Genomic DNA, 20,679 nt, shown 5'->3' on the forward strand with positions numbered 1-20,679 from the left:
TATTGCATGCCTGATTCAGCGTATTATACACAGGTCAACTTGATAATTTGCAAAACCTTGCAGCTGTAGTGTTGTGTCTCCATAAGGGACAGTTGGCTCTAAGGAGATGAGTGGGAGCCAGTGTCTGTCCTCGAGAAGAAGAGAATGTTCCTTTGCTGTGTCTAAAGTTGTCAATATTGACTGTATTGTACCACCTGTACGCATGAGGTTGGGGCATGGGCGTTCTAATACCCTGATTTTCATAAAACAATGGTTGTGTGGTGTCTGAAGTGAGATTTGATGCTGTCTGCTGTATGGTGTCCATCTCCACGCGTGTGTTCATTAAATCATCGTTTGACTTGACCCGGCCGGACCAGTGTGGTTATTTTTGGTTTTCCTCCTGTATCCATCCTCAATATTTGAATCCGTAACACTAGCAAACAGGTGTTTTGTAGCACTTTCTGTTGATCAGTCACACTTGAGAACATTTTGTTGTGTGGATACAGGATGTCATGCCACTGACATATTCCCACCATGTAATAATAATTCAAAAGCTGAAAAACTAACACCGAAACCAATAAAAACGAAACTAAAAAGAAATCATTTTCAAACAATAAAAATTAAACTGAAACAAGAAAATCCTCTCTGGAAGCTAACTGAAATGGAACTGAAATAACCCCCCCAAACAAACAAACAAAGAGTGAAGGCTCAGGTGTGAAATTTATGGGGTTTTTTTTTATTGTTTTTTTTTAATCGTTATTTTGTTATTGTTTTTATCGTTAACTAGATTTTGCCATGTGTTATGAATAAATCTTCTTTTTTTTGGTAGTGGTACTGGTTTTATTTTGTTGTATTTATCCGCGACACCTTAAAGGACGACCCCTGAAAATACTGTCGGACATAAACCGGTCCGTGGCGCAAAAAAAAGGTTGGACCGCTGAGCTAATGTACCTGACTGTTTGCTGCAGCTTCATATTTAGCATTCAGACACACGAGAGGGGAGTCTATCCTCTCACAACTGTCTGCGAATGAGTAGTGATTACACAGACGAAAGAAATCCTGGATATCTTTCTGTGAAGGCAACTAACATAAGTGTATTTCCTAAAATTTGATTCAAACCCATTTGCTTTTATCATTGTGACACACTGCAAAAAAAGAAGAAGAAAAGAATAAAAATTGCCCCACAGAAGTGAACGCACGTCCACCTGCTGTCCCATGGCGTCTGGAGCTGCGCTGCATATAAAAGAGAGAGCAGCTCAGCCTGCAGCAGATGACAAGAGCAAATTTTGACTGGCAAACAACTGGTGGGATCCGGGCTACAATCTAAATGAGAATTTCTGAGCGGCAGGAATAATGAGACAGTTTACTTTCATTGCATCCTCAATGAGAAAAGTATTGACCCACCTTGTCTTCCTGTGGCTTTGCATCTGCAGTACAATAACAGGACAACAGCAAATAGGATGCTCATCTGGAAGAGAAAAAAAGTAATTTACTGGCTAAAATGTTGACCATTCTTTCCTCTCAAATCATTAAGGCAGAGTGGAGTTGTAATTGCTGTTTAAGGAAAATAATCTCTGCACTGAGCAGCTTACAAAAGACTATGAATTTGACCTGTGGGTGTTTGGTTTATACAATAGAAATAAAAGGCACTTACCTTGACTGATTCTACTGTGTGTAGACAAACGTGAAGGAGAGTAGGGGTGCCTTCCCTCTGGGGGAGCGACCAGATGGTTTCTTTATACACATCCTGTGCAAAACAGGAGCAGTGGGACTTTGCCACCTCTCCCTCCCTCTGTTATCCTCTTTCCTGTAGCAGCCACAAGTGGATCAACTGGCTTATGTTTCAGGGTCGTGAGCAGCAAATGATCTCTTCAAGTAAGGCCAAAGATAAAGAGAATAATTCCCCAGCTTTCTGCTGAGAAAAGCTGAAGAAAAGAAAAAGACACTCACTTGTCATACTTGTCCTCATATAGCACTGGGCCGGTGTTAGAGAGCACACGCTATCTCTTACAATCTTTGCAGAGCTCTGCTTTCTCGATTGTTTGGCCTTGCTGACCACAGCATGCGACTAAAGCTCCAAAAGATATTGAGCCAGCAGCACACAAGCTAAATGAGTTTTGAGGACACGGTTCTTGCTCAAAATACAAAGGCTCAGGACTTTCCTCCACTTGCAAGAGGAGATATTTTAAACCTCAAATCTAAAGCGTTGAATTTGCACGGTAGAGAAGTCAAAAAAATAAGCTATGCGAACGATAACGGTAGCTTTATTTGCATGCAACTGGTGGGAATAATGAATAATAGTATGGTTTTATCTCGCGCAGCAATAGCTGACTGATCACATAGCATCACAAGCTAAAATAATAGGGGGATTTTCTGCAGAGCTCTATTAAAGACAGCAGTAAATATGTATAGAAATTTCCTCGAGATCAAGCGGCTCTCACTGCCCACTCTAAACCTACTATAACAGCAAAAACAATGGAATTAGTCAGTGTGCAAAAAGGAGCTGGCCAATACAAAGACGCGACAGTTAGTTTGCTTTCCCGTCTTAAAGATAAAGGATTAAACAAAAAGACCACTTTCCACTATTGCCGACTTCGATTTGGTTTAATTCAATTCAAATTTCTTTATCAGCCCGTGAATGGAATTTTATTTGCAGAGTTTGAAACAGAAATCCATAACAAATCAGCTCATTCTCAAGCGTGCTGTCAAACTTTGCAAACAGTTCAGGGGAAAAAAAGGCAAAGAAAATGAAGTTTTCTGATAATATATGAAGCGATTTGGTTCTAAGAGCAAAAAGTTACTGACTCATTTTAAAGCAAAATATAGAAAAGGCATCAAAGGACTGAGAAAGAAGACCACGCAGTGTTGGCTCAGGTCTTTTAAGGAGATTTTCTTTGCCCACCACCATCCTACTTATATGCTGTTCTCTGTGTTTTTTTTTCCTTTTACTTCCAACCGGCAGCTCTTCTGTTCTGCCCAAAGGGACATTGATCTCGGGTCACTGAGTATGGGCAGCCTTCGAGAGGCGAGTGTTAAGTGTCTGTGCTCCCTGCTGAAGAAATAATACACAAACCTCTTCCAAATTACATCATAGTGTACATTTTTACAGCTTGGTAAAGCATCTTCTTCGCTGTATCCGTGAGAATGGAGCTGGGGGTATTTCCAAGTTGAACTTGTATTTCAGTGGCAACCTTAAGGTCCATTTATTAGCACTTTCTAAAGATTCCAGCTGCATCCCACGGCCAACTCTAAAGTTTCATTATCAAGAGCAAAAATGATGTGACCTTGAAGTTAATTTTGCCTGACTGGTGTTTGGCCAAGATAGTTCAAGCTGATACTAAACAGCTTGTAGTGTTTGTCAGCCGAAGGCCACGAGCATAGCATGGAACATCTTAGCATTTTGTTGAAGATATTTAAAAAAGCTAACAGTGTTATGACATTTTTGACCATGTAAATAATATGAACAAGTTGTGTAAGCGTTTTATTCTGTTACAAGAGACCACTGCCATCGGGGTGCGCCAGGGAGCCCAGTGGTTGCCATTGTTTAGGCAGGGTGTGCGTGTCAAATCAAAGGATTTCACACTGAAATGATTAATGTGTTTTGCTTCACTAGTCAGTGGTTTGAGTGTTTGTATATGTGCATCAGTGGTTTTGAAAATAATCTAAATTTTTTTTTTTTACAACCATGGACTTGAATATTAAACTTTAATATACAAACTGTCTCGTCTCTCTTGTGCTGTCTTTTTATTGCGCTCTCTTACACTTACAACTCTTACAATTGTCAGAAACAATTTGAATCCATAGGCAGTCCAAGCATTAGTTTTAAAAGATTTAACAACAAAAGGAAAATCCACCAGATATAATGCGCGATGTCTGATAAATAACACTGGATTTCACTGGCAATTATATTTGGCATCACACTTGCATTTTAATCCAGCCTTTCCACGCCTTTCCTCTCCTGTAACATATTTGCATTTCAATTTAAAACTTCTCACTGGAAAATAACACATATTCTTAAGAAGGCTCTTTGCTGTTGTTTACAGCTCACGCAAAGTATGCAGGAGAAGATGCAGCTCTTTATCCCAGGGCTTCGTTTTAACGTGATAGAGGCCTGCCACTGTATATATAGGGGTTGTGCTTTCAGCGTTTCCACAGGACTGTGGGTGCTCCTATGTAGGAGGAATGAAAACAAAGGGAAAGACAAGAGCGCTGTCATACTTCCTTCTTTTTCCTCAAAATATGCTGTGTGGTGATGGGGGAGTTTAAATAATAAAAAAACGGATCAAAGAGGAAACAGCAATATTTTATCATCCTGGCTATGATTATCTCCCATTGCTCAAATGATAATTTTTAGGTTTTTAGAATGAACCTCTTCACAGGCAGGTGATGTTGTGACTCATAATGATCTAAATGAGACCTTGAATCCATTAGTCTGAGCAGTGCGAATAACCAGGGGCTGGAGATTTTGTGGAGGTGGACAGCTCTGTCTCTGTATTGGCCAGAACCTCAGAATCAAAGGATATTCACCCACAAGAAACTAATGGAAGATGGAAATGAGCCTTTAGGGGAACCTGGGTTATAACTCTGGTAGAAAAACCTGACTTCAATCCAGAAAACTTTCTTGTCACAACACCTGTCCCAGGCACTTAGGCTCCCTGTGGTTCGTGAGCAGAGCTGGGGCAGCTGGTTCCATCCTTTCATTAGCCTTCTCGTGAATCTAATGCTTTAGTTGGATGATGCTGATGCTCCTTGTGCCCTCTGGCTCGAGGTTGTATGGCTCTCTGAGGCTGAATCAGTCCAGCTGCTCTTCCCTGCTGCTGCTGCTTCGGCGTTGTCTCTGGTGGCATTAGCCTTCCCAGAAGGTGGTGCTGCTGCTGGGGCACCGGGAGGAGCTGCGTGACGCCCGCTGCCTGAGATTCTGCGAAATAGATCTATGGAGGTTCGTCATGGAGGAGTTGGCTGCCATGGTGACCACCCAGGGGTGGCGGACGGCTTGTTCGGCAGTGAGGCGGGTGGCCGGGTCCAACACTAGCAGGCGCAGAATGAAGTCCTTAGCCAAGTTGGACACTGAAGGCCAAGGCTGTGGATAAAACAAGCAGACTATTAACACTCTCACCCAAGAAGATGACAATTCAGCCTACACAACCCCTCACACACACACACACACAGACACCCACAGCGCTCTAATAGCTGGGTATCTAGAAGAAGCGCCTGCACAGATTCCGAGCTGCTTCAAAGCGGGATGCAAGATTTCATTCTAACAAAGCTATAAAACTATGATCCCTGAGCTCTGCAGGCCTAACAAGCAGAACTAAACTCAAAAGAAAGCTAAATGTCACTGGGCAAAAGGAAGCAGCAGTCTTGGCTGAATGAATACAAAGACTGGGAGGTAGGACAGCTCTGCTGCATGTGTGGGATTTTTTTTTTTGGGTGCACGTTTAATCTTAGCCATGCATTAGCTTCACAATAAAGGCAGCAAAGATGAGCTTCAGTGGAATCCATTGCAAATCATCCGCCTTGTCATGACCGAAGCTGACATTAAAGAGTGCTTTGAAATCGGCAAAGCCATCTTTGCAGGATGAGAGAAGACACCAGAATCCTTATCATAATTCAAATTCATTAAATTATTCATCACAGCCTTGGTTCTTAGTCAGGGAATCAACTTTCTAGACGCCTGCCTCGGGAAAGTGATGACCTTTGTGCTTCCATCAAATTTTAAATAAAAATATTATTGATACAGATTTTCAACTAGATTGATCTGGAATCAAAGCAAAGAGAAAAACAGGCAACTGGTTAATGTTGAATGGTCATAATCATTATCACAATTTTACAAAAATCCTTGATTACAATTAAACTAAGAAAACATACATATAAATATATTCAAAGCAATAAAAACTTGACATAATAAAGCAATACTCTAAGTAAAAATGACAACAAAAGGTCACTGTGCTTGATGTGACCAAGAAGTTTCACATTTAAAGGAAATTAACTTGTACAAATTTCAGATGGTTCCACTTGTCTGGCTTTTAGCAAATTAAATCCATTTTTTTTCTAATGTTGGCATTAAGAGACAGTTTTCCTCTTAGAACCTGGTCCAGTGCCATACTGATTTATAGTTTCACATATATGTGAAGCCAGAGATTTGCCAAAACTCACCTATATGTTTTATTTAAAGCACAGTTTGTCATCCAGCCAAGCACATTTATTTTATTTTTTTAATGAGAGGATATGTGTCCTGCTGAAAGTAGTGATGTTTACTTCTAAAGGCAGCATTTAGATCTGAGTTTAACCCTTTAAGACCTACCATAGAACCAAGTCCGCCAGAGCTTATATTATATTTTTGCATGCTGTGGTGCCATTTTTGGGAGCATTTCAAGTTGCTATACATCAATACAACCATCACAGCCTAAATTTTAATAATATGTATGCATTAAGTGCATAGTAATTACATAAATAGCAAAAAAGTGCAATAAACTACAAAAAAAATTGAAAATTGTTTTTGTTTTTTTAACATATATTTCTAGTTAGAGAAATTTCAGAGGCTTATCCCTCAAAACTGTAAATACAAAAAAGTTGCACAAAATAGTTTCCTACCACAGGAAATTTATTTTGAGTGTCTTCATAGTTTTATTTTTGAAATACACCAATTTTTATACACTGCAGGAAAAACAAAAATAAGTATTATAATGCAAATTTGCAAAAAAGCAGCATATGCATCAAAAAAGTCCTAAGCATCCCAGAAACGACACAGAAAGTCATAAAGTCAAAGATAACTTTTAAAAACACCAGTATAGGCTCATGAGGCCCTGACGGTAAGAAAACTACATTTGCGTGAAAATGACGTCACTTCCGGTTTCGGGCAGGTAATGGCAGACATGCAATAGTTCGCGCTGACGTCTATTCCAACATAGGAAGTGTTATGAACAGCTGATCGGATCGGCAAAGCGTGTTTCTGGAATATTATGTTTGTGTTGCTGCCAGCGCTTTTTATGCAATTTTCGCAAAGCTATATGTGGAAGGAAACCGTGACCTAGGACAAGCTGATGGCATAAGATGTAAATACAACTCCTCAGGTTTCATATGCAAAAAAAATTATTGCGCTAGCTTACGTGGTTGCAGATCTACAAGGATTTAAAAGTAGTGCGTGCCGCTCTGACCGGTTTTAAAGGGTTAAATCAATTTAGGATTGAATTGTAGGAGTACAGTACCACTTGGGCCACAAAAGGTACTATTGTCTATGAAAAAGTATTATTTAAAGATAGAGATGAATTGTAGTCCTTCTAAATTTTGACACCATCAAAAAAATGGCAACTAAAAGAGGTCCTAAAACAGAACCCTGTGGCACACCTTTATTAACACTTATGTAACTAGAGTAATTAGCAAACAAATTGCATGATTTTTCCATCAAATTTGGTTATTTCAATTATTACCGAGTAGTAATGAGCACAATGAAAAGATCCCTTTCTTAATCTCTGTTCTCTATTTCCATATTCAGCACAGTGAGCTCACATATTTCTCTGGCATGTTTGTCTGAGGACTGAAAAAGCTAAACGCAGTGAAATCAGAGTGTAAAACTCTCTGCTTCTTTGCTCAACCTTGCTCCGACTAAATCTCACTCTTTAGGGAGGTCTAGCTCTCCATTTTAATCCTGAAATACATTTCTCTCTCCTTTTTTTTGTCTCTGGCGGAGTAATGACAATTAATCAAGCATGAAATTGACAATCGCGAGACTGTTGCCGGTGAGAGGAATTCAAAGAAGTGGGGGACTTTCTTATTCTCACGGTGTAGTGACTGGGGGTGGGGTGGGGAGTGTGAGCGAGAGTGTAAGCACAGCACAGGGTGCTGAGCTGCCAGCAGAACGAGTCTTAAAAAAAAGAAAAGATTGTCAGTCAAACTTTCTTCTCACACTGTTGTTATTTCACACCTGAGAGGCAGGCAGAGTGACACCGTTTGATTGAGCTCCCACGACTAACAAGTCTGACTTTCCCCTTTATCTGGCAGTGGTGGTGATTTGGCGAGGCCTCTTATTACCTTGCCATGAAATACACATTTGATACCAGCTGTGGCTAGCAGATGCCTTTTGTCCTTGATCTGAAATAACGGGAATACATACGTTTAGTGCCTGATGGCAATGTATGAGAAAAAAGCTGGAATTATGCAGTAAAAGTCTTTGATGCTGCTGTTGAGAGGTATCAAAAGTTTCCCTTCCTCCTGTACACTTAAAGAAGAAGAGACATAACTGAGTTGCCTCCTTGGAACCGAGCCTCCTTCAGGAAGTTTATCTCTCCCCCTTATTTTGAACATTTTTCACGTCAAAATACACAAAGGCTTTATTGCGTTTAGAGGAAGGGGGCGAGAGCTAGTGTTATACATCACTGCTGAGCTGAGAGCTAGCCAACGAGGGGAGAGAAAGAGAGAGGAGGGAGATGAGTGGAGTGCAGATACGGTATAAGCAGTGGAAAAACCTACAGGGCTCGGCTTATTGAGCAACATCTTGTTAGAGTGAATGAGAAGCTCCAGTGACTGTGTTTGCGCCACGCTACATCTTTACCTGACAAAGCTGTAATTGCAACAAATGAAGAAAACGCTAGAAGCTTGGACTGCGCTAATGTGATCAGGAGGATAACGCACTTTTGAGTAATGAGTGTTACCGGCTCGGCTCAGGCCCGCAACAAACAAAGGACAACCGGGTTCAATTTCCTGATCCGTTTATCTAATTGAACATGTAGTGGGGTGTGGACGTGTCGGGTGTCAGTGGTGCATGGTAAATGTTTGCAGGGTGCTGGACAGGGAGAAGCAGAAGATGCCCAGAGAGTGGACTAAAAGAGCAGGCGTTATGCCCTTTGTCACTCTCACCTCTCAGGTGCAACCATCAAGGCTCCTGCTGGGAGTAAAAAGGGAGAAGCAGCAAGAGCAGATCACATGAAGCACTCCACGAGTGTCTGTCTCACAATTTACTGCAATCTGATTCACCTGGCAGCCTTCCCCGAGCAAGAAAGCCAAAGTAAATATGCTTCATCATAATAAGTCCAAATAGAGAAGGTGGCCTGTTGCTAATTCAGGTGAAAGTACCAGCTAACCCACGGTAATCAAAATATCAATACTCGGATGCAGGAGAGAGTGGGCTGTCATGTACAATATACTGTGGCCAAGTGGAGGCTGGGGCTGTTCACATGGTGCTCACTAGGGGGCAGACTGGCCTAACCATTACCCCATTTGGCCTCCTGCTTGGCGATGTAGACATTTGGGCTGGGTCAGGAAAGTGTGGCTTCCACAACACAGCGGCAGAATGCAGAGGAGGTTACCAGGCTACCTGGACAGAACTAATGCGAGGGCTGCTGCTTTACATGCAAAAGACAGCCACACATTCACGCTCACAGGCACACAAACAAAATACAGTCACTCAGATGAGATGTCCCCGATTATGTGCAAAGGAAATTATTTGTCTTATAAAGAAAGAAGGGACTAAGTGATAAGGCGTTCAAAGCCCTTGAGGCTACATCCGTTCCTTCGTCTGTCCTGCTTGTCCTCTGCCCCCTCCTCTTTTCCTCACTCGCATCCTCCCTCACTCCCCTGCCATCAATCCCCGGCTCCCCCTCTTCCTCACGCTCACTACCGAGCAAACGCATCAGCGTGAGTTTGCACTACAGGTCCTCAGGCGAGGTGCTGCTGCACCTGTGAGTGGAGCGTGCATGGCACGTATGAATGTACCGTTTGTGTGTCTGCTGCTAGTGCAATAAAAGAAGGGGTGGGGGCTGCCGGTGAGACAAAGGGACCCAATTCGTGGGAAGGTGCCAGCGGCCTTCTGCATTTCCGATTCAGTCTCACCTTCGCCTCTCTCCTCAAACCTCCCCCATCCCACTCACATTTTCACGCAAAATTACACACATGCATGTGCCCAAAGTCCCCGTTCAGCCTGAATAAAAACAAAAGGTTGCTGATACATTTGGAAAAATGTTTGTAATTGCAGCCCCTGTGTATTAATTTACATAGTGAGGAAGAGGAGTTATGTCAATCTGTACCTGAAGTTAATCCTTTTTGCTACACTGCATCATTGAATACATATTTATACATGGTCTCTGATGACTGCAGTCTGCTGTTAATGCTTAAAAAAACCCCATGTGTTAATGCATGTGGTTATACAGAAATATGCTAACTTACTTAACATGGCTTTGGGCTGGGTTGAGGGAAACTTTAAGGCTTAAAAGTAATAACTCATTCCTGTAACACTGTAAATGCAAACAATACCCTCACTTATATTGAGTTATCTGCATTGAGTTTTTGCTTTAGAGTACAGCCTTGCATACTTGTTTGATTTAATAATTTGCTCTGGTTTCATCATCTGCACTGTTAATATTTAACTTTAAACCCTTAAGTTAGCAGCACAGGGATTTTTGTTTTAGTTATTTTTCAGTCTTGTGGTGATTGAGATTCTTGTTTTGATTAGTGGTCAGTGGTGTTGTTAGGGTTTGTGGACCTGTTATTGCGCAGCGCATGGGGAACAGAAATGTAACAAAAGTGGGAATTTTTTAGTTCTCTTTTCTTTTTAAATGATAAAATTCGCCCAACCTAGGTTGCCCAAAGTGCATTTAATTCAAACTGAAATTCTTTTAGTTCACGTAGTACTAAACACTCAAAATATTATTATTCACCCTTATTAAGTAGATAGGCATATTTTATGAGGCAGCAAGTCTACATAATTTTTATGCATTTATTTATTTATTTTTTGTAAAGCCCATTAAACAAATTTGCGTTGCCGTAACACTTCATAATGCAAAAGGGGCTGATACGCTGGATAGGTAACAAAAATCGAATAAATGTACCGGGCTTGCTCTAATACAGCACTGCAGTTTTTTAATAAATAAATATTGAAAATTTTTTATTTTGGGTTTTAAACCATATCTAGATTTACCAGATGGTTTCAACTGTTTAATATTATCACTTGTTGTGTCAAATTGTACTAAATTACTGCATCTCTGCCATCTTGTTGAAGCAGAATGTGCACTGCCAGCAAATGTCTTCAAAGGCTGTCTTGGCATGCTGACTGCATCTGTGATATATTTACTCCTTTTTTTCCTACTGACCACAGAAATCGAGTTAATTATGTCTTCATTCCTTTCGACTGCTTTACTTTCAGTGTCTCGCTATGGCATTTGCTTTGTTCGCACTGTTACGCCATACTGGGACACTTGATTGGAACGAGCCATTGTTCATGTTATTGGCAACACCTGCGCTCCAGTCTCTGTGGAGGTGAAAATGCACAGATTGGATTGACATCCAATCACATTCACTTGTAACATCACAAGTCAAGAAGATATTACTCCAGGCCAACCACCCCTGTCATTCAGTAGTAGTACGCCGTAAGACACTGAGGATCCAGTCAGTCAGTGTTCCCCTTCTTGCTGCGAAAAGCACTGTGTAATGTCCAATGTCCAATGTCCAATCCGGTCGTTAAGTCTGACGTCACTAGCCGTGTCTGGGCCTAAACTCCGCTGCAGGTCCATATATCAAACGATCACTATGGCATTACTGAGAGTTGAAAAACTGTCTAAAGTCTTTCATCTTTAATAAAATAATCAGCGTTCTGCTCTACCAGGTGTAACAATTGAGTTTAACATCCAGGCATCCATGAAAACTGAATTTATGACATTTAACGAAGTTAGAAGTTAGCAGGAAGTTAGCTCGCTAGCTTCTATCTAAATACAATATAGCATGTCCTGACTGCGGGGTTTTGGAAACAAATTAAAACGTACAGCTCTGTTATCACTTCCAACATAAATGAAGACAGAAAACTAAACAGCAGTGACGTTTGTAGGGTTACTGAAGTTTGGCTAGCTGGTATATAATGATGTGCTACGTGATCGCTAGCGACACAGCTATGTTAGCATAATATAAACAAGCTAACTTTTTTTTCCACTTGATAAAAGTTAACATGAGTGTTCTTGGTGGTCAGGAATAAATGTAATCGCATGGCATGATGCTGTAAAAGGACCAAACTTCAGCCAGGAGAACAACTGAGATAATCCATCCACAATATGAGGTTAGTCATTCATATACTGCTGCATGGGCTGGGCTGTAGTTACATCCTAAGGTTTTAAAAACTGAGCTTAAATAAATGATTAGCGGTAATAAAAGCCGAGGGAGGTCAACAGTGATCACTGACTGTTTTAGGAGCTTTTTAAGATTAAATAGAAGAAAATACAAAACATTAAACATGTTAACAACACAAAAGCCATATTAAACGCAGACTACTTTAGGCCCGGAAGTAGGATTCGTCCCGTCATCACTTAACGACCGGATAGTCACTTTGTTTAATTGGTGGACATATCATTCCAACTGATGTGCTTCAAGTCAAGTTTAGTATGTGAAAGAAATTCCTGAGGCACCCAAAGAGAGAGACCCTTCTTAATGACACGAGGAGCCCTTGTGATGACAGACGTCCACGTTTTGTGGGTACTTGTCAACCTTCACTACATTATTATCACAGCGTACGCGCTTAACTGTGTTGTCACTCTGCTGGAGAGGGTGGATACTCGCACATGACAGAGAATAAGTGTCTTGTCAACATGGAAATGTGATTGATGGCTGATCTATCAAGCCCTGGACTGTTACTCAGCCATGTATGATGTCTTTATAATACGACCATATGAATTTACAGATTGATGCCTTGACTGCATCTCACTGAGATGTGAGAGACTGAGCGTACGGTTCTATAAATGTTGCTTTTAGCTTTAATGTCAAGACTGTTTCCTCACTAGCGTGGCCTACATATGAGCTATGTCAAAAACCACCGTGAAAAGCATAAAATAAGCTCTTGCATGAAGTCTAGAAGGATTTTGCATTATTGTTCAGCTGGTGGTCAGTGCAGCGGTAAACACAGGGATAATAGTCCAGGGCCTATGTAAGGGAGCCTCTTGTATGCCAGACTAAAATGTCAGACTGCATCCCTAAGAATCGAGCCAGGCTTAAAGCCCAGTGAATAATCCAGCGTTGTGTGTAATCAGCGTGAAAGAACAAGCCCGAACTCACTACTGAGCTTGACTGAATAGGCTGTTAAAAATACCCACTTCAGTTATATGACATAGGGAAGTGGGGAGAAAATCATGCAAGGCCCCATTTTCCACCATTTCAAAGCATTCTCAAAGAACCAAACCAAGCGAGGAACTCAAAGACATCACAACAAACTTTCACATTTTCTTTCATGTACTTTGCAATATTGCAGAAGAAGACATGAAAACAAGGAGAGGTTCACCTTGTTACCACACCAGCACTGCAATGTGCTGAGCTGACTTTTTTTTTCCTACTTATGTCAGGCAAGGATGGAAGGATGGTACCATTTCTGGTAGTTCTGATAGCGTAGTGATTAAGGTATGAATTATTATTGTGTGGTGAGTAGATGTAATGACCATATGTGAAGAAATGTTTAGCATAATTTCAGAGCATGCACGTCATAAATAATGCCAGATTATACTATAGGGAGAAGACCAGATGTCAAAATGAAAATCAGGGATTTAGTTAAAACTACAGTTTTTTCAATGATTATGCTGGAAGCAGATGCACTTCAGTGGGTGAGGCCACAGCTGGCCAAAGAGTTGAAAATAAACAAAGACGCATTTCTAATAGATGCTCAAGGTTACCTTGACAGTTTTCTCCAGCTTCTTCCTGTTTTCAAGATTAAGATTTAATGCGTTATGCCAACACAAACTGGGCTTTGCCTTAACAAAAGTAAAGTTGGTATTTAAAAAGAGAGTGCAATGGCAAGATTGCTTGTGGAAACTTGGAGATTTTTGCAACTGAGCCTCCTGCATACGCATTCCTGGCAGTTTCTTTCTCAAGGCATAAAATATAGAAAGAGGAATATTTAAATCAAGCATGAAAACTCATGCAGGTGCACGATTTTCACAGCCTGCACCATCAGATTTGAAGTGAAATAGCTGAAGAACTGAGAGAACAAAGGGATGACGACATGGACTTTGAACCCTATCTTGAAAACAATCGTGCCTTAGATAGAGATCAAACACAGTTTTCCCTAATAAAGTTTTCATTACAGTCAAATTAAACTGTTAAAATTTCAGGACCATGGACAGCGCTCACAGTTTTCACCATAATCTCATGAGTTGTCCTCTAACACGACCTGCACAAATTCAGCTGCATGCACTCTGTGTATCTGTGCTCTATATGCCATGGATTGTCAGACACACACACACACACGATTCCCCATGAAATCTGCAAAAAAATGCGTTGCACATGTTGACGGTAAAGAAATCAACTTTTGTTAATCAGGCATTTCCTGTTAGTTTTTTCTTTTGAAGTGATCTAAGTTGTTTTAATCGAAGAGCGCAACAGAACCAATGTCAAAAAATATTTGCACGGTTTGCAGTCCCACATTAGAGCCTGTCAGTTACTGAAGAATGTTTTCATTATAATGATTCTCTGCCACATTAGGCCTAGATTTAATATATACATGTATGACCTAAATTTATATGCTTTTCTGGTTGCAATTAACAAGCTGTGCCTGTCCTGTTAGGAAATTGCCTGCAGCTGAATCTCATCACTCAGTTTGCAATCATGCTCCAAACTGAATGGCTCTTGGGAGATTGGGCATGTTATATTGAAATAAACCGACTGTGCCTGTGTTTAGAAACCAGTGCAACATGTAGATCACAAATTAAATTTACCACAGCACTATCTGGGAAGTTTAAAGAAGTATAAAACTAGATCATAATTTTGCATTCCTTAAACCAAGCAATCACTGTGCTAGCAACAAGCTACAGCACGTTAACAGTCACTTTAAACAGACAGTTTCGCTGAGTGTTGCTAGAGTTCAGCATATGAATACCACTCTCAGTGGGGGAGAAGTCACCTCACAATATAAAATGCAAAGAAAACACATTTAACTGTATAAAAATATGATTTCAGTATGGAATTATTGTAGCACTCTTCCTAGTTAGCTGCTAAAAGGCTAATGTTAGCTGCTAAAAGGCTAATGTTAGCTGCTAAAAGGCTAATATTAGCTATGTGCTAGCAACCTATACTGGCTTGACCTAAGGCACTTTGAAACATATTAATGTTAATAATACTTTAGCTTTTAAATCATCCACATTCTACACCAACACAAGTGACATGATACTACTATAAACTGGTTTAGGTTAATTTGGATACTTATCAGTAAGTCGGCCTACAGATTTTCAGGATCCCACAGTTTTCCATTTTCACCTGGTCCTTAAGGCTGTTATCCACTTGTGTGTCATTAAAGGGTATGTTTTTCAGTTCAGCCTGTAAATTACATCTGTGGGCTACTTTTCCTGCTCATAGTGTCTCTAACAACATTTTGTGTAGTTTTTATTTCATGATTAGCAGAAAAACATCAACAAACAGGCACATTTACCCCCAAAAAACTTAATAAAAAGACACAAATTCTTCTTGAATCTGCTGTGGGTGGCACTTAAATCCACTCTGTCTTCATATTTCCTTTATTCTGGTCAAATAGTTTAGCAGTAGCAGAATGTGCTTAGGGTGCAAAATTTTCTCATTTAGTTTATTAAATCCTCTATTTGCTATCCAAAATTACTTACTAAACATAACTGAACTCTAATCTGCAACAAAAAGTCCAGTAAACTTACATTTCCACGGAAGCTATATTTTCCCCTCACAATGGATCTGTAGAGCCGTGTGCGGCTGTCATCCTCAAACGGCACGGTTCCACTCAGCAAAATGTAGGCAATTACCCCTAAAGCCCACATGTCCACTGCACAGGAATAGGGTCTCCTCAGCAACATTTCAGGAGCCATGTACTCAGGTGTTCCACAAGTGGTCCTCAAAGACCACGACTCTCCAGTTTCCTCGTTGCCTCGTTCAGAAATCTCACACCTGGTGAGTGTGCTGGCAAAAGCAGACAATCCAAAGTCGGTCACCAACAATCTGGAGTCTGCTCCGGGGTGGTAGTACAGAAGATTCTCAGGCTTCAAATCTCTGTGGGTGATTCCCAGGCTGTGCAGGTATACCAATGCAGCCAGTATCATCTGGATGGCCTGGGTAGCATCTCGCTCAGTGAAGTGGCCCTTGCTGACAACACGGTCCAAAAGTTCCCCTCCTGTCGCCAGTTCCAGTACCATGTAAACACGCTGTGGAAACTGGAACACCTCAACCAGCTGAATGACATTAGCATGGCTCACCCGCTGCAGCACTGCTAGTTCAGAATCACACACCTCACGACCCTCTGGGGCCTCTACCTCCATCATTTTTATGGCAAAGGGCTGGCGAGTTGCCCTGTGCTCCACACGCACAACACGACTGAAGCTTCCACGACCAATCAGGGCTTTGATGTCATACCTGACAGGGCAGAAGGGGAATGGTGACTCATTACAGCATAACTATCTCATGATACACTGCTGCAAAGCACTAAATGTCTCTCCCTGCAGCTGCAGTCCTGATGTATGGGAATATATGTTTTGCACTATGCTATACAGCATGCAAAGTCGATCAAACCAATACGTATGATCCTGATTTAGATCGCCAATAAACAAGGCAATACTTTATGCAAGCTTTGAATTATGGGATGATGAGCAATACACATGTTTCCCCTTAAAAAGGAATCAGTTTTGTTCCTTTAATTGTTTCTAGGCTTTTATCTGACAAGTACAGGAAGGCGGTGTTTCCGGCATTAAAACCCCCAAGGATCTCAAATGACTGTCTACCATTATTGCAGGATGTTGGGTTGAGAAAGAGGAATGTTAAAAGGCTCCTATGAGCACTGCAAATGCAGGCTTTTCCACTTATGTTTGGCTGTAAATTGCTATTGCCAAATAGTGTACTGGCCTCAAGATTAGTGGATAAAAGCCATTCTATCAGTTGCCACTTTCCTGGATTTTGAGAGGCCTAAATTTCAACCATCCACCATGTTATAATTGAATCTTGACTTTTTTTTCCAGTACAAGATTGGCAGATTTAAATATCATGGATGTACAAAATACAATTTCCAGCAAGCATAGCAGGTAAAAATACTGTCTGCTTTAAAAACTCTGAAGAAATAATTATTCAAACTGTGAACACTTACCGTGCTGTGACGCGTGGCTCAAACTTGTCCTTATACCTGGGAACCTTGTTCCATTCTTGTCTTTGTTTGATTTGCTGTTTGCTGCTTGATCCTAGGTGAGGATTATCAACACTGGCGGAAAACCATGGACTTTTTTGCTTCTTCTGTTGTTTCTTTGGCTCATCATCATCCTCATGTCCTTTACTGAAAGCTACTAGTGACTGCACCACACTTACATAGCTTTTCTTAGATGCCTCAGGCAGCACCTTACTGTTCCCACAACCCATTTCTAAGACCAACATTTACCATGGAGTGAGCTGAGATTCCCCTTCATCTGCTGTGAACTGAAAGTGGCCTGAAAAAAAAAAAAAAACCCCAAACAAACCCAACTACCTGCTTGAGGTGTGTACACAGCAACAGTAAAGCTCCACCTTCCCACTAAGTTTGAATTTGTCAGGTGTGTGAAGTGATCCTTTCAGTCACTTGTGGTAAAAATGTCACGTAAACAGCAGTTGTTTTGAAGCTATTGTCACTCCTTGTAGATTGTTGCTATACTGCCACAGTAGCAGGAAAAGGAGTCACTAGGCAACATAACACTGTAACCAAGAAAAAACAAAAAAGTGGAAAAAAAGAGAACAAATTCTTCTCCAAATTAAACATATAACTAAATAAATAGTCTTTCTACATTCAGATATGTGAGTGCCGGGAGTCAAATATTGCTGAAGAGGCATTTCTTTGGATTTAAAATAAATTTAGCATGGGAGTCTAAGGAGATCCAGCCTCAGGTGGCAGCTGTGACTGTTTTTTTTTTTTTTTTGGGGTTAGTCACAATAGTTGTGACTAACAAGTCCTAAATCATGCCTTGATTTGCAACATGTTTTATTCTGTGGGATCATTTAAAAGCTATCTTTTGCACATAGACATCTAAAGAACTGAAAGTCCTTTTAAAGCAAAGGAGTTGCCTCCTGCTGGATTAACTTTGGGGTTATTTCCATTTAAAAGAATATCTTATATGTATGTATATATATATATGTGTGTGCTCCAGTCTGTAGATTGTAGATGTATGATTCCTGCCTGGATTAAAAGCTGGATGGTGAATTTTGCATGAATTTCTATGTGCCCCCACATTTGTATATACATACATTTCAGAGGCCTGCAGTAACTGCAGTTTTCAGATTAAAGTGGTTCTCAAAGTGGATTTTAAAGCACCAGAGGCCAGCATATTTGTGAGTACCAGAGTGCCAAAAATACTGGACTCCCAAAATGCAGCTCAATAGCACCCTGATGACATCATCAGGTTTATTCTTTCCAGCTCTGAAAAGCTCACTTCAGAGCTACAGGAAACATTACCCAAAATCCTGGGCCCCATTGAACTTCATGCGTAAAAATCAACGGTGGCATGGTGGTGCATTGGTTAGCACAGCAAGAATTTCATGGGCTCAGATCTTCCTGGGGGCTTTCTGTGAGCAGTTGGCATGTTCTTCCTGTTTCTGTATATTTATTTATTTATTTGTCTCTGGGTGCACTGATTTCCTTTCACAGCCCAAAGATATCTAAGGTTAACCGGTGAGTCTAAAATGTCTATAGGTATAGATTTGAGAATGTGACATGTTGTATGAATGTGGTCTGTGGTGTAAAAGCACTGTGAGCGGTCAGTAAGAGCTGAAACTGCTACATAAATATCAGTCTATTTTATTTATTTTTTATTTTTAAAGGGGGTTTACAATACACAGATGCAATACATGATTCCAGGATTCCTGCTACATTTCTCTCTCCTACTTTTGTGTCTTTTTGTGTCAGAAACCAATGCCAAATGTATGTTCACTGTATTGTTTGATTGTTAAGCACAGTCTGTCTTCCAGTGTCCCTGTCAAGCCTGTGAGAAGCGCTAAGCTACTTTTTTCTATTTTCTGCATTATGTTGAGCTGCTGTCATCATATGTTCATAATCTTCAGAGAATGGAACGGGGAAGGCGGGGGAAAACAAAAAGACATACAGCCTCCTCCATGCCCGCCTTTGCCCAGGACATTGTTTCGAGGAGCTAAACCTTGAAGAAACTGAAGACGACAGGAGGACATGTATTTATTTATTCATGCAAGGCTGCTGAGCAGAGGCAAGACATCACAAATGGGGGGGAGAAGCTCCCTTTTAACACAAGCACGCTGTACATCGAGTTTAAATTATTCTTTTTCACTTGAGCGGCACAGAAATAATGTGCTTATGAGGCCTGTATAATGAGTTCATGTTTATGAATAAATTGTGCATGAAGTTTGCATGCTCATGAAGATTTGGAGCTCACAGAGGAAAGTAAAACATATTTATAGAAAGATATCCATAACTTCTAGACACTTCTTTATGATACTTGAAAAGGTTATTTTGGGTTTTGTGACATTTCTATGGCAACATTATTTTAATCAGTTGTTTGTGGTATTGTCAGATATATATTTTTCATAACTTTTCTGTAGGTAGTGCTTTGCAACTCAAATATATATATATATATATTTTTTTACAATTGTCTTTTTGAGTCAGTTAAGTGGACCTGTGTTACTCTGGGTAGACGGAGTAAACTTAAACACCACCCTTTTGGTGCATTTTTTCCTCTGGACACTGGATGATGGATGAATAGTCAATTTTGCTCTGAAATTCTCCCAGCTGAGAGTATTGAGCAAGAATGATCTGAGTGGCTGTCATAACAACAACTGTCCAAGTTCTCAAAGTCTAAGGAAAGGTGCTTCGGTGCTTCCCTTATTACCTACTTTAGTAAAAGATTTGCTTGTTCCTCCTTTATGAAAGGAAAGACAATAATTCATCTGTTCTTGGAATCAACTGACACAACCCATACATGGCGCGTAAATGTTAATTAGAAGTGCATTTTCCATTTCATATCAGCGATTGCTGATCCGGGTGCTAACAACACAGCTGAACTGTGAACAATTTGCTGCTGTAATACAATCTTCTTGTCATGGCGTTGCTCCTTTAAATCAAGATTACGAGTTACATTAACTATATCAAAGTGTGGTTAAGGTTTGCATTAAAAAAAGGTGAAATCAATTTTTACTTTGTCTTAGATTCAGTCTCTGAAACTCTCTCCAGCAGAAAAACCAATATTTTTTTCTCTTCATTTTATAGGTGGTATATTGCCTTTTCTTTAAAAGATGTATTTTTTCTCAGGGCTTCTCATTAATATGACTTAGATGAAAAAATAACAAGTCAAAGTTGTTTGAATGATGCACAGTTTGTACTATGTATGCCAAGAAAATATCCGCTACATCATTACACCACCAGAAATATCCTGAACAAGTGACACAAGGCAGGATGGATCCATGCGTTCGTGTTGTCGACGTGACGTTATGACCCTGTCATCTGAAATGTTTTCCAATCTCCTACTGTTCAATTTTAATGAGGCTGTATGAATTGTTTCCTGTGTTTCCTGTTCCTGTGTGGTCTTCTGCTGCTGCAGCCCATCGCATGTTGTCCGTTTAGACAATCTTTCCTGCATGCATTGGCTGTAATAAGAGGTGTAATGATACCATTCAGATACTCAGTTGGAGCCAGGTCTACATGCTTAAATGTTGACGGATAAATCAGATATTTTCATTAAGAGGTTTACCTAACAAACTGGCTAATCAGTGTATATTAGGGCTGGGTATCGTCACTGATTTCTA

At 40.5% G+C, this 20,679-nt stretch overlaps 1 protein-coding gene across 1 annotated transcript; it reads right to left on the reverse strand.

Annotated features, from left to right (window-relative positions):
• Window positions 1–4,825: 4,825 nt before the first annotated feature.
• Window positions 4,826–17,301, reverse strand: LOC102784086 (serine/threonine-protein kinase H1-like). Its single transcript, XM_035911334.2, has 3 exons — window positions 17,036–17,301; window positions 15,603–16,311; window positions 4,826–5,059 (listed from the first exon to the last, which is right to left on the reverse strand). The coding sequence occupies exons 1-3, from the start codon at window positions 17,299–17,301 to the stop codon at window positions 4,826–4,828; spliced, it is 1,209 nt and encodes a 402-aa protein (XP_035767227.2).
• Between the last annotated feature and the right edge of the window lie 3,378 nt (window positions 17,302–20,679).

Source organism: Neolamprologus brichardi, chromosome 9, assembly GCF_056152115.1.
Source record: "Neolamprologus brichardi isolate AB-2024 chromosome 9, ASM5615211v1, whole genome shotgun sequence".
NCBI classification, from domain to species: domain Eukaryota; kingdom Metazoa; phylum Chordata; class Actinopteri; order Cichliformes; family Cichlidae; genus Neolamprologus; species Neolamprologus brichardi.